The 14,864-nt window shown below is 44.4% G+C and overlaps 1 protein-coding gene across 5 annotated transcripts in view; it reads left to right on the forward strand.

Moving 5' to 3' along the window:
* The first annotated feature begins 1,073 nt into the window (after positions 1-1,073).
* The window catches only part of nbeal1 (neurobeachin-like 1), a 40,743-nt gene continuing 26,952 nt past the window's right edge, over positions 1,074-14,864 (forward strand). For 4 of the 5 annotated variants that reach the window (XM_076723132.1, XM_076723134.1, XM_076723135.1 and 1 more), the window contains exons 1-10: positions 1,074-1,149; positions 1,669-2,044; positions 9,910-10,001; positions 11,274-11,435; positions 11,704-11,785; positions 12,116-12,243; positions 12,394-12,476; positions 13,810-13,895; positions 14,163-14,523; positions 14,730-14,836. In XM_076723132.1, the coding sequence (XP_076579247.1) occupies positions 1,994-2,044; positions 9,910-10,001; positions 11,274-11,435; positions 11,704-11,785; positions 12,116-12,243; positions 12,394-12,476; positions 13,810-13,895; positions 14,163-14,523; positions 14,730-14,836 (1,152 nt within the window). In that variant the 5' untranslated portion in view covers positions 1,074-1,149; positions 1,669-1,993. Of the gene's footprint in view, positions 1,150-1,563; positions 1,581-1,668; positions 2,045-9,909; positions 10,002-11,273; positions 11,436-11,703; positions 11,786-12,115; positions 12,244-12,393; positions 12,477-13,809; positions 13,896-14,162; positions 14,524-14,729; positions 14,837-14,864 lie in introns of those variants that run through there. The other variant, XM_076723133.1, reaches the window with a different exon arrangement.

A 14,864-nucleotide genomic window follows, 5' to 3' on the forward strand; every position in this document is an offset into this window, starting at 1 on the left:
ACCGCTGTCTTTAGGCCTGGGGTACTAACAATGTGTATACAGTATGTGTATGATAACAAGAGTTTTAATATTTAGCCACTTTATTGATTTCTCGGCATCTTATAATCAGTTATAAAAGAGAACAAAAGGGCGCACGTGCTGCTCTTTCGTTTAAAATACTGCATTGTAGTGTTATAGATGCATGCATGCAACATGACAGGTTTTTTTAAACTCTCGCGATAAGTAGCACTTCTCTACTGCTCCACTAGGTAGCAATACAACATCAAAACAAACTGACGGAGCAGCGCGACCCAGCCCAGCCCTTAGCAACCACATAGCTCCACATCGACAACGTAAAGTGATTCGACTGTCGCAAAGAGACCGAGCGTTAGGATAAGTGGGAGAGGAAGCATATTCTGTGACGTCTTCTTCTCTCATGAAAATATATATAAAAAAGTAATATAAAGAAAATATAACATTAAACAAGAAACACATATTGTATTAACAGCTGAATACCTTCTTTTGGTCGGTAGTATTTTTGTGCTAGGTGCTGCATTGAATTATTGATCCGGTTTATTGATCTGGTTTGCCTCCGAAATCAAATGTACTTCTATTGTGCATACCGCATATAGAATACGGTTTAATGTTTTACATAAGTGTCGGAATGTAAGTCTGGTTTCTTAGAACAATGAAACTACATTCCTTTGTTTCAACTTTGGATTACAAAAGGAACATATTCTTTCATACCAAAATTAAGTCCGCATAAAGTGATTTTCTGGTGCAATCTTTGCAAACAACTTTATATATCATCGTCAACTTTGAGGTCAGGGCATATTGCGCTTTTCCCTTAAACCAACAACACTGATATTGACAAGGATGCATCACATAGTATCAAACACAGTCTATCTCTTTGGGTTTGGGTTAGATTAGATTTTAGATTTTGGGTAGGGTACCTTTCGAGAAAGAAAAGAAAAACATACTCAAATTTCTGTCTTTGATGCGTCTATGCGGTCGTTGTGTTTTCAGGGTGTCTTATTTTGAAATTAATCCTTCGGTACCTTGACGGGAAGTTGCTGTTGGTTACACTCGCCGTATTGTTGTCGGTAGCTTGACAAATTTACAACAACTCTGGAGACGGCGTCAGTGACAGTTGGGCTTTTCCTCACACAGGTGAGTGGTCTTCAATTTGTCGACGGTTTTAATAGATTTTAACAGGTAAACCTTCGTCACTTTTTATCATATATGACGCTTCTGTAGGCGAACAGACAGGGGACGACGAGGCGTTTCTGTCACATGAGGAGGAGGAGGAGAAAGGGAGGCTGAAAAATAGAAATGGGCTTTTTTGACAGCTAGCCTTTAGCTAGCTTCATCAGGTACGATCGACTGATACGCTAACGTTTGCCGAGTACAGCCGAAGACGTTGTGGAGCTGTTGCTGGACGAGCGAGACTGCCTGGCGCTAATTAGCGGAGTACACAACAGAAACAGACATTATTAATGGTGTGTGCTTTGCCGTGTAGTTAAACCACCATCGCCTCAGTCCGTGCGCTTCAGAGCCAGCGGGGCAGCTCAAAGTGCACACAGAGAGTAACGTTAGTGGAGGTATTTTGTGGTCGCTAGCAGCTTCGCCATTTGTTTGACAAAAACATCCGCCTGCGTGATATGTAATTGTCTGTGTTGTGATTGATAGCGCTGCTGGGAAGACCCTCTGGTTCTCCGAGAAGAGCTGAAGGAGTGTAGGCACAGGCCCAGCTGCACCGAGACCTTTCTGGGACTGCACAGCTTTCCTCCGCCATGGAATAATTTTCGGAAAGTTTCTGCCACAACAACGACTGCCACCGTCCATTTCTGCATCCTTGAAGGAGCACCTTTGCACCTTACCAGAGTTGGCACAGTCGTGATGTCGAGCTTTGAAGGCCAGCAGCAGAGGTTTGGCTCATGACTGAAAACCATGAGGCAGCCAGGGAAGTGACCCCGCTGGACGCTACAGCCTGAGGGTGCCCCTCACTGGCACCATGGCATCCAAGGAGAGACTCTACGAGGTCTGGATGCTCTACTGCACGAAGGTGAGGAGATGTTATTCGTGAGCACACACACTCACACATTCCCTCAGCCAGAGAAATGTTGTGAGGTAATGGACAGTGTGATGACATTTCCTCCCTGGTGAAGAGGTTGTCCTTTCTTGGCATTTGAAAGTGTCACTGCCTGTTTTTATAGCAGACTGAGCGTAAACGCAGTGGCAGACTGTGCTTACTAGTAGGTTAAATCCGTATGTGATTTCAAAGCTTGTGCTGACAGACATTTTTATGCCAAAGTCTGATTGCCATTGTTGTTGGGTTTTTTTTTGCCAATGTGCAACATCTTTTTATACCACAGATTGAACTTTCAAGGATGCAAAAGCCTCTGAAACAGCACATAAAACATTATAAGACTCTAAAACATCATCGTTAAATCCAGACTAATAAAATTGCTTGCATATCCTGAAGGATTTATTGGTGAGGGACACATTAGGCTTGTAAATGAGTGATTAATCCTCAGAGAACCAGTGCAACTTAATGTCAGTTTCTCTGTAGCTGCGGTCAGGGAAGAACCTCCGTCTCATTGGTGCTGAATAAATAATATCTGATATTTACAGGAAAAGTTCTCCCATCCCCATTAAGTGTACATAGGATATCCTACAATAACCTATATGAAACACTAGTAGGGATGCTATGCGGTGAACAGTGCGGTGCATGTAGGATGCTGCTTTGTTTTTACAGAAGAGATGAAGGGATGACACTCTAGTAGAAACAGCACCCCTTGAGTCAGCTGTTGGCTAGACTTAATTCACTTGGTGATAAAGCATGTGCACGCCCTGGCGTCCAATCAAAACGGCCTGCCTGAGCCGCTCCTCACGTGAGCATGGCTGCAGTCGCACACTTACTTCCCATAGTAATCCCCCACATCCACACACACACACACACACAGACTTCCCAACCCTCTCTGAGGTATTTACCCCATTAAAGAACGGCTGTTTTGTGCATGTTTAGGAGCAGACAGCGTCCCCATCCTTAGAAGTATGGAAGCTTGAACGCTGACACAAATACAACATCTAATGCCAATGGTGTGGGTGTTTGGGGTTTATAACAGAAGTATTCAGACACACAGCAACCCACACACACTTGTCACAGTCACTTGTGAAAATGGCAGCATTTGCTGCAAGCATACACATTGCGTTTGTTCTAGCTGGAGTGTGTATTTGCATTGACTAAGCATTACGGAGGGGGGTCATTTCATTTCATCCTGGCTATGAGCCAGGGTCCACTGGGCCAATATTTCTCCCTGCATGAGGCAAAAGAGACGCTGAGAGAGAAGCATTTAAGTATATATGTGTGTAGCGGCCTGTGTCAGCCATGAGCAGCTGAAATGTCAGGCATGGCTGGTGGGGTGTCTCTGCACTATGTGTGTGCTTGTGTGTGAGGGTTGCCAGGATATGTTGGCTGTAAGGAGAACCTGCAGTCAGGTGGCCTAAATCAGATGAGGAACGTTGGTTTGAGACGCCTGTGTCCCACCGAAGGGTTAATTGTTTCACAACCATTCTTGGTCCTTACCTCCCCTTCCCAGCCTCTGGTTGTCTCAACCCAGCACAATTTTCTTATCTTACTGTGCATCTCCAGTCCAAATAGTACCACAGTATTGTCACTTTTTTAAGGCCTTTTAAGCATAAAAAATGAATAGAGTTCAAGCAATAGCTATATAAACTAGGTTATGTACAGTAATTCATCACTTACAAAGCTTTTGTTTTATTGTTGTGCTCATCATGGCTCCTGCATGTCATCTGTGTGTTTAATGATTGACCAAACAGTGGAGACATCACCGCCTTTAGAGTAAGAGGTTAGCACTCGCACTGCTCTCTGAGGAGAAGTGAGTTAGGTGTGTATTGTTGACAGCACAAGCAAGTACAGTATAAGCAGCCGGTGGTCACATTCAGAGAACCGGCTCAACCTGCTCTGTCAGCTGGACATCAGCTGTCTTTTTGTCTCTGTATGTCATTATTATTCACCTGATTGTCAAGCACTCCCCCATGCTCCAAATTAATGTCTGAGAATTTTGACATGTGACATTGTAATAATAGAGTCAGTCTACGTTTCAAGCCAGCAGTAGCAGCTGTTCACATATTGATGATGTCACAAATTGTTGGGTGAGACAGCTGTAGCGTCAAAGTCAGTGCTGAGGAGCGTGTTGGACATGGTGTGTTGATGGGGACTGATGCTGCAATGGGATTGCATGGGGGAAATGTTGCAAGTGTTGTGCATTTAAAGCAGACTCGGGAGTCACGAAAGGCATGGTCTTGATCATTGCATTTGTGAATATACATTTATGTGGTCCAAAAACTGTGTGTGTGCATTTAAAGACAGACACAGCGTACCATTTCACCAGTACTGTAGATGCATATTATCATCGACGTATGTTTGCATACGCCACCAAATTTTAGAATACATTGCTTAAAATGTGTTAGTCTCTCCTTTAAAAATGGTCAAATCATCACACTCAGAAACTTTGAACTGTCCTTCAGGTGTCTGCACACAGCAGGGGTTCATGAAGTGAGGATTATACATTATACACTACATGATATTGACAATTGTAATGAGAAACACCAGCAGTTGTTGAGGTTGACTCCAGCTCGCTTGTTGCAGTTGTAGGGGGCCGGGAGGTCACAGAGATGCTGAGACTGTTACGTAACCTGGGATCCTCTTAGCTGCCTGTCATTGGTTCATGCCACAGTGTTGTCTCCGAGCACACAGAGCCTCTGGTTGCCGCTGATGTACAGTAGCAACAACAGAGCACTGCAGTGGCTCTCCTCTCCAGTATATTATCCAGAAGGACTTGTCAGAGAAAGTGGAGGGTTTAGCAGCCTTCTGAATAATGCCAGTTACTCTCTGAAAGCCTTTGTCTGCTGCAGAAAAGCCCTTTTAATACCCAGCCACAGGGAACATGCCTCAACAGCCAGGGGCATCATTTCACCCTTCAGTGGCTTTAAAGCCAAGTCCAGTATCTTAATTCTAAAGCAGAAATCCTGACCCTTTAATTGTCCACAAACCAGGGGTTTCTGGTTAACATTCACAGGACTGTCCTCCTGTCTCATGTCACCCCACCCTGCCTACCATGCCTGGTGACACACTTTTGACTGGATATTTGCATAAACCCCTGCACTTATTGGAGGCAGGAGATAGTGAGGGGATTGTGGAGAGAGAAGTGAAAACAGAGTGGGGGAAAGAGAGAAATGAGGAGGGAAATGAAACCCAACAGTTGAGCTGGAGACGATGGAGGAGGAGAAAGTGCCATGGTTTCACATATTTGCTCAAGTAGATTACTCAGGTCTTTTTCCGGCTTTGCTGCTTGTTTGCTTGTTGCACTCTAATCTCCGTTGTGACACACACACACACACCATGCCACACACAGTCACACAAGCTACCGCACTCAGGCTTTGGTTTATATGCTGGTATGCAAAGTTTGTTCCCTCAGGCTAGCTGTCTTTCTCACTGCAGCTTATTTCGTTCTGTGCTCCCCTCTTGCTTCTCATTTTTCCTCTGTGCTATGAATATCTCTGCAATAACACTGATGTCAGTCACTGATGTGCCTCATGTGGTTTTGACCCCTCCTACCAGCCTCTTTAAATACACCCCTGGCGGTGACGTCACATCAGAGTTGCCACCAACTGATAGGTAGTGATGTTGGGCTGTGACGGTGCAGAAGCACAATGACCACAGCCGTCTCTTTAATGCCACGGGGAGGAGACCTTTAAACATTGTGGTTTCAGTGACTCCATGCCACTTCCACCAAACCAGGTCACCCACCCAAACTAAGCAAGCAGCCACCCGACTGGCCTGCTGACCACGCCTGTCTGGAGGGGCAGAGAGTGTAGCTGCACTGCATAACAGCAAATAGCAACTGATAATAGGTGAAGTAATTGAATTGTTTTTTCATCAGTGTCCTTTTAAACTAGTCGAAAATACAATCCCAGCTGTTGCTGTTGAGTTGCCACAGAAAATAATGACATATTTAGCCTCAGGGTTTTTATATTGTTTCTCATGATGTTATTATTAGAGTGGTAATCCTTGTGTTTAAAACTTGGTTGACCTCAGTATTATGTGGTTTGTGAAGCAGTTGACTTTCTGTAGTTTGCATTGTTTTTATTGGTGGCTAATTTGTCTTTTTAGCTGTTCATTTTATTTTGCTCCACTCGCTTAAAGGTTCACTGGGGAGTTTTCTTGCACACAAACGCTCTGTTTAGACGTAGTATTTCTCACCAAAATGCATTGTGTGTACCCTTGAGGTCTAACAAACATGTTGGCTGAAAGGATTTTTTAACTGCAAATATAAAAGCTTGATGAAGGTCAAATCGCTTAATAATTAACTAGTGATTTTGGCTAAATAACCATTAATCTATGTGTTTATGATGTTTTTTGATTTTCTGCAATACGCATCTGATGAAAATGTTAACATTTAGTAATTTTTTGACTGAAATGGTTGTATCACATTTTCCACCTGTTTCAGGGGGCTTTGTCTTGTCATCAGTTGAAATGAAGCATCCTGAAAGGATGTCATATCGCATTGCAGAGCCTGATCTGCTACCCCATGTCAACACATATCTCATATGTTTTTCAGAGCATGGTGTCTCTCATATCAAAATGAACCAGACATCAATCCTTAATCAGCACTTTCACTATGGCCATATTCCACTCCTGCCATTCCCGTCCCTCTGTGGGTCAATGTACGTCTCAATTTCGAGAATGAAGCGCATTGATCGGTGTAGCAGGTGACCTTGTTAGCTTTACAGAGGTCAGCTTAAAGAGATCGTTGAATGTGATGGAGTAGCTTGGCAGAGGGCCTAATAAGATGATGGTTTTACACTGGAGAGACATGTGATCCTCTCATGGGAATTGTTTTTGTACACACTGGGTCACAAGATGGTTGTTAGAGCTGGGACAAGGTGACTGTTGTTGAGTTAGGATTCCTACTTGTACATCTACATCATTATATGTGTGCCAGGCCGGTGATGAAGGCACAGGATAAACAGAGCCATGTAGAGCAGGGTGTGTCCCTGCCTGCCACAGTCCAAACCCTCAATGGGCATCTGTGCTCCCAAGCTGCTGCCTAAAAGGGGACATTCTTTCAGACACACACACACGCAGTCATTCAGTCACTTGAGAGTGACTTCTAATTTTCAGACAGTAACACGCACATCCACGTCAAGACAATGCAGTATTTACGCCATTAGTTAAAGAACGGCTTAAGCAGTCGGCACAAATAAATGTATTTTCCTCAGTGCAGTTAGAAAGTCATGCAGCTGAGGTAACACAGGAAAAAGAGCGACACAGGCGACATGCCGTGTTCTCCCAACAGAACATATTATTCACACGTGGCTGTTGCAGACTCCGTTCATATATCTCTCTCCCTCTTTTCTTCTCTCACTCTCTCATCCGTCTCTCTGTCTCTCTCTCTCTCTCTCTCACACACACACACACACACACACACACACACACACACACACACAGAGGCCAACGTTGCAGGATTGTTCTGATGACTTCATAGGGATTGCAGAGAGCTGGCTTCCTGCTTCGTTCTGGCTGATTCCCACTCTGACACGCAGACAGAAGCAGTCAGCCTCTCAGCCCCTCTCCCACTCTTTAGCCAGATGGCACTGCTATCCTGAGAAAACCCCATTTTTTTCCAGTTGTGTTTTTTTCTTCAGTTTCAAGCTCTAATCTGCAAATTCCTCCATATTAGAATAATACCTTATTAGGAAGTTGGATAAATCGGTGTGTGAATTGTCTGTAGTCTCCTCTTTTCATGCATTTCATCTGTCAGTCTTTCTGTTTTTGTGAAATTGCCGTCATTGGGACATTTTCAGGTCTATGCCGTTTGCAGTGCCCAGGTGGGGATAGCTTCATAGCAACAATGATCTTCAGGAGCCTCAGGATTAGGGGTTGACCAATCCCAATTATTAGTCATAAAGGAGACCATCTTTGGCCTTCCAGGCCGATAATCATTCAACCCCGACCTCAGTAAATGCTAATGATTTTACAACACCCTGACTTTCCACCAAGCCCTGTAACCAGGTACAAGTTTCCAATTATTCAACACTTAATATCATGGCAGGATACCCCTAAATTATCATCTAAATGAATTGCCTCCAGACCTGAGCTGGTCTAACCTTTCTACCAAATGCACAATATAGTGTGTTATGGTAATCTGGCCTTATTACTTCTTCAGCCCTCCTTGACCTAGATTGCTCACTCACTGTCCAGATGGCCCAAAATCTCTATGACAGGATCTGCTGGGAGTCCTGAACAAGTGGTTACTCCTGTGTGATGAATCAATGATGCTTTCTGTATTGGCTCATCCAATGTGTTCTGCACCGTACTTGTTTGTCATTTCGAGCTGAAAGGATCAGTAATTATTCTCTGACCACTGTTCTGATTATACATTAATTGTTACAAGCAATATTGTCTATTCTTTGGTTTTGGGCTGTTGGTCATTTGAATATATCACTTTCAGCTCTTGGACTCGATGATATGCACCTTTCTCTAATTTCTGTTATCGTTAGTTGCAGCCCTACTGTGGTGTATGCTGTAACAGCTCCACCTCTGCCGCAAATGTAATTTCTCCAGCCATCAATTATGATCAGCATTAGGAGAGATCCGTAATAACATTATATTATGATTTGCTTTCAGCTGTTCATTCTCTGTGTCCTCAGGTCACATCCATCGGTAGTGAAGGTTTGAGTGGATAGATGAAGATTTAATGATAACCATAGCATGTGCAACATAATTTCATGACAGACAACAACTTCAAGTCCATTTGTATTGAAAACCATGGAAAAGCTTCCTGCAGAAAGAGAAATATGAAGCGTCTTGCATTGTCTCTTTCAATTTCTGCTGGCAAAACATTTCCGTCTTCACCTCAGTAAAGGTGCATTTACTGGCGAGCTCTTGTCTTCACAAGTGTTAATTGTAGATGTGATTCATATCTTTTGGTCAATGCCAGTTCTTAATATAATGATGGGAGTAAAAACTGACATAAATCTACACCACTTGTAATTTTAATTTGGATATACAATGGCAAACGCTCCCAGCAGTAATATGTAACAGGTAATGAGTGTTACGAGACTTTTCAGTCAAGCATGGTCCCAGCTCTTGCTGTCGAAGCAGTTTTGCCATGTGGTCCCCTGTGTTTGGCGTTTGGTGTTTGTTCCTGTGGGCTGAGGGGATTTTAGGCCAAGCCAAGCCAGCCTTCCTCTGCAGCTGATGTTACCATCCCGTCCTTCTCTCGGCATCATTCCAGGAATTTAGGAAATGTCGATCAGCCGGCTGTTACAAACTCCCCTTCAGAATGCAGCCAGGCCTGTTATCTTCCCGGCAGGTGCATGTTTTAGCTTCCCCACCCTAAAAAGATAAGATACACACACCACCTGAGACATTCCTGCCCTCACGTATTTGACATGCCTTGGTGGCAGCTTCATAAACTATGATAAACCATTTTTATGCTATGTACAGTATACACTGCAGGTGGTGTCTTCTTTTAATTTTGCTTCACACGATCAGAAAAGTTTTGTTTTTAATCTTAATACTGTCAGATAGAAAGTACGAATGTCTGATTTCATTGACATTTTCAAAGTATATTTAAAGTAAGCAAGTCCTCAAGGAAATGAAAACATCTGAAAGGGTGTGTCAGTTGTTCGTGTCCATTGTCATGATCATGAGAAGACAAAAGAGTTTGCCTCCTATTGTTGTCTGGCAATTAAAGTCACACACTTGCACACGCATACACACAGTACAGCAAACTGTGTGTATGCAGTGACAGCAAAGGTCACTAACTATATTCTCCTGTTTCTTTCCATCTGTATTCACCTCCCTTCCTCTTTTTTCTCATTCTTTTCATTTCTCAGAGGGATCCAGACTACTTGAAGTTATGGCTGGAGATTTTCATCAGCTCCTATGAGCGATGCCTGGATGTGGACTTCGAAAAGCCACCTTCAAGGTAACTTTTGGCCGTCATAATCACTTGAAGTCCAATTTTGACCTTGTTCTGTTTGTCTGAAGCGAACTGGAAATTACAATTTCAGCACATCTGATTGTGTCACAATGCACAGATTGGAAATTCCTGTTTATTTCTCTCCTATCCACTAACATGTGGATATTTTTTGTAGTTGAACAACTACAGGAGTACCCCCTGGGGTACATGTACCCTGGGTTGGTAATCACTGCCCTACATCACCCCATTGTGGCATCTTATTTCTGCTATTTAGTGCTGCACAATAACACTGACCTCCATATTACATTTGAAAATACACCAATGCAGTTTTCTGCATTAGGTCATCATGAGTGAGATCAGAACTATCTCTTGTGTGCGTCATCCACAGCGTGCCAACATAGTGTGCCGCTTTCCACAGCACAACCCAAAATAGCACGGCCACACCAGATGCTTTTGTGCAGAACAGTCCCATTTTCTTGCAGGTGATGCTCTGATTGGTGCTGACATGTGAACATGTGATGCAGGTAAATGTGAGAGGCCCTCAGTGCTTGAACACACATCTAAAAGCCAGTACTTCAGAGCATGCAGAAATAGGTGAAGTCTGTTGTTACGCAGGCGATGAGCACATGAACGTCAGATGAAGCCCCAGGAAGTCAGGCACATTTTTTAATGGATTTATGTGAAAATGGGTGCGTAAACTCTGTTGAGCTTTTCATCTCTCCCTCTCTTTGCCATATTCTTTTTCCCAACTCCTCCTGACTCATTTTCTCCCAATTTTTCCTGCTTTTTCTTGGACTCCTTCCTTCATCCTCTTCCCTTCGCTGTCTCCTTGCCTTTTGTCTGTCTTCTCTCAGATTTCTTTCCTTTCCTCTCCTTCCCTTCCTCTGCAGCTGCCACATTCACATCTGTCCTGTTTTCCCAGCAACATTTATTGCATTGCTTTAGCTTCTCTCTCTCTCTCTCTTTCTCTCTCTCTCTCTCTCTCTCCCTCTCTCCCTCTCTCCCTCTCTCTTATTGGCAGTGCAGCGCACATGTTGTTTTTCCGAGGAATTAATGCCTGAATGAATCAGGCATGTGTGTACGATTGAGTGAATGCAGAACAGGGTCCTTGAAGTTGCCCTTGTGTATACTGCAGTGACACCTCCATTGTAAACCTCCATGATAAAATGCTCCATTTAAAGTGTGCATACAAGTGTCTATCTGCACTGAACCAAGTTGCCATTAACCTCTTTTTTCTGGTATATAAGCAAATTTTCCTCATTCCCTCTGTATCTCCAGGCCAGAGGAAGTTCCCCCAGTGTTGACGCTCCTCCCAGACAACATCCTGCAGGTTTTGCGCCATCAGCTGCTGCAGTGCGTCCAGAAAGCCTCTGACGGCCTGGAGCCTGAGCAGCAAAACCTGGCTCTGCTGCTGCTCAAGTTCCTTATCATCATCTGCAGGTCTGGACAGCAAACACACACAAATATTATTGCTTAAGATTGTGAGCTATGAATTTGTTGTTGTGCTGTAACAAAGCGCTTGTGTGTGCTTTGGGGACATTGCTTCAGTTTTTAACTTCCTTGAATAGTTCCAACTCTTTTATTGATGAGCCAATGGTTGACTTGTTCTCTCTGTGTGTGTGTGTGTGTGTGTGTGTGTGTGTCTGTGTCTGTGTGTCTGTGTGTGTGTCTGTGTCTGTGTGTGTCTGTGATTGGATGTTTCTGAAAGGAACCTGTCCAACGTGGAGGAGATTGGCACTTGCTCTTACATCAATCACATCATCACCATGACAACGCTCTATATTCAGCAGGTCTGACACCTCCCTTTTTTCTTGGTTCTGATCTCTCTGTTTGTCTTCTCTCTGCAAGACTTGGTCCCCGATGAACTGGATCAGCAACAAGGCACAAAATCTCCATTTTAGTAATTAGATATTAGTTATATGCTTTACTCACTGTGGAGGAACATGAATGAGGAAGTGACATCTGTGTCGTTCTGCTTTTTGGCAACAGAAAAAGCAATCTGTTCAGACACGCTGAAGTTGAAATGTTAATCACCTCATCATACATTGAGTAGTCTGAATTAGACACATGATAGCAGGTGTGAAGTGGGTCTGTGTGTGTTTGTGTGTGTGGTGTTACAGCTGAAGAGCAAGACCAAAGAGAAGGAGATGGCTGACCAGAGCCAGGCAGAGGAGTTTGTCCGTCATGCGCTGGCTTTCTGCGAGAGCCTCTATGACCCGTATCACAACTGGAGGCATCGAACATGCGGGTAACAACATCCAGCGGCTAGCTTGCCGTCGCTTTAACATGAATAAAGCTAACTTTCATCAGCTGTCAAATCAAACCAATGTGCTGACAAGACTACAAAATAGCGTCTTCGTTGTGTCTTACCTAAACTGCATGTGTTTTTTATCTCCAGGGAGCAGCTGGGCACAGCAGAGAGGAGCAGACAGAAGTACAAGGCAGCTCCGCTCACTGTTGAGTTTGTTCCTTTCTTCTACCGTAAGTTTTTCAGGCTACGTCTCAGTCCCACTCTCTGCAGCACAGTGTTAGTTTAATTATGGAGAAAACTTTAAACTACTGTATTAAAATATTTACACTGAGACATAAACCTCGACTGTGCGTGGTCCGTTCAGTTAGCCTGACTCCAAAAAACAGTCACCTCAGCTGTCAGCTTTGTGTGGGTTGTGTGTAACTTGTTTGCACACACTTGTGCATGGAGCAACATTACAGAGCTTCCTGTGCATGGCCCATACTTTGCATCTCCTGCTTCAGTGGCCAATTTGGGTGTGGATGAGGCAGCAATCTTCTGCATCATAAAAACTCCGGCTTGTGATCACAGAACATAATTCGCTGCTCTTTTCCTCTACCATCTTTTTTTCTGAGAGCTCCCATGCCGTCACTCTCTCTCTCCCGCTGCCTCCTCTTCTGTCCTCTCTGGGTCCAGATGAATCCACTCTTTGTGCCCGCATCTCGTTTGCCAGGCGCTGAGATGAGCAGATAGTGAATGGTGTCTGTCAAGCCACTTAAGCCGCGCTGGCGGCCATTTTGAACAAATACTCCCTTCTGTCCCATGTCCTGTCTGTGGCTGCTGTGGTTTGGCACCAAAGCTAACACCCAAGGCCCAAGCTGACAGGCTGTGTGTGTGTGTGTGTGTGTGTGTGTGTGTGTGTGTGTGTGTGTGTGTGTGTGTGTGTGTGTGTACACGTGCACGCGTGCGCGCGTGCGCGTCTTCATGCTGGTTTGTGTTAAATGTACTAAGAGATATTTGTGGGAATACTGTCGGCAGACCTTGGTAAAGACAAAAGTTCAGTTATTTTTTCCATGTATATTTGATAGTTTGATAGTATTGTCATCACCATCATCCAGTGATACTACAGTGAAATTCAGTCGTAGCATGAATGGGATAAAAGAAACAGACATCACGGAGCCAAGATGTCACACTTCTTCTCCCCAGTCGGACATGTTGACAGATGAGTTAATAGATGACTGGGACCACCATGACCCAGAGGTTACTGACAGGGCTGCCACATGCCTCTGTCTTATCTGTTGTGCAGATTTCATATGGCTTCCTTGTGTGAGTGTGTGTGTGTGTTTGTGAAAGAATGTGAGAAGATGAAAGTGTGTCCATGTGTGCATTCATCACTGTTTTGTTTCCAGATAAAAATACAGGAACTTCAACAGTTCGCTGTGAGCTATAGTTTCAATGTGTGGTTATGTTGTATTTGCATAGCACACATCATGTCTGCTGATCAAACTAATGAACTGTGTGTTTGTGTGTGTGTGTGCCTGTGTGTGTCAATGTGTGTTTGTGGGCGTGTGCCCCTTGATCCAGAGTGTTTCCAGGAAAGCGAGCACCTGAAGGAGAGTCTGAAATGCTGCCTGCTGCATCTGTTTGGAGCCATAGTAGCTGGGGATCAGGTAAGCGTCTGAATGGCCATGGAGCTGTTTGGAGATTGTTTCAAGATGGCAGCGCATACTTTAATTCCCATGAAAACGAGCTTGAAGCACGAGTCACAGATGGATTTTGAGGGTTAAGAAGGTTTTGTTTACCTGTAAATGAAAGAAACAGTTTGTAAAATATACTAAACGAACAGACATGAGAGTGGTATTGACCTTCTTGTCTGTGTGCAAGAAAGCGAATAAGCCTCTCTCTTATACCTCTCTCCATCCCTCCCTGTCTGGCAGAGGAACGCTCTGCTTGCTATCTCTCCAGCCACCATGGAGGTGTTGATGCGGGTGCTGGCCGACTGCTCCATGGGTAGCTGTTCTTCAAACGAGGGCGAGGACTGGGACAGCGAGGCCCCCGACCGTAAGGCGCTGCTGACTCTGGGCTGCCTGCGAGAGGTGGTGCAGCGCCTCCTGGCCTCAAGCTCTGACCAGCGGCAAGTGGAGATCGCCTCTGTGCTGGAAAACTACTTCAAGCTGCTCAACTCGGACCCTGCGGCTGTGGTCGCCGCCCGGCAGCAGCAGCAAACCAAGGGCCGAGTGCCAACACTGGGCCGGCACTGGGAGAGCCGATTTGTGGCGCTGCAAGTGCACATGCTAGGTAGGGTGTTCATTGACAATAAAGGACACAAACAATATTTTTGTGACATTAAATATGCTATTTTGAGCTCTTCTGCTTTGGTAATATAACTTATTCCACCTTCTTTTATGTCCGTCTTTGCTTTTCTTCTCCTCTCTCTGTCTGTGTGTCTCTCTCCACCTTTTTCTGGCTTTGATTCTCTGTCCCTTTGTCTGCCTGTCTCTCAGACACTATCAGGGACATGTTCCTGTGTTCAGACAGGCCAGTTCTACAAGCCATCTTCCTCAATAGCAACTGTTTCGAGCATCTGACACGGCTGCTGCAGAACAGCAAGGTAACAGTACAGCTCATTCTGTATCCTG

Source organism: Chaetodon auriga, chromosome 23, assembly GCF_051107435.1.
Source record: "Chaetodon auriga isolate fChaAug3 chromosome 23, fChaAug3.hap1, whole genome shotgun sequence".
Classification (NCBI taxonomy): domain Eukaryota; kingdom Metazoa; phylum Chordata; class Actinopteri; order Chaetodontiformes; family Chaetodontidae; genus Chaetodon; species Chaetodon auriga.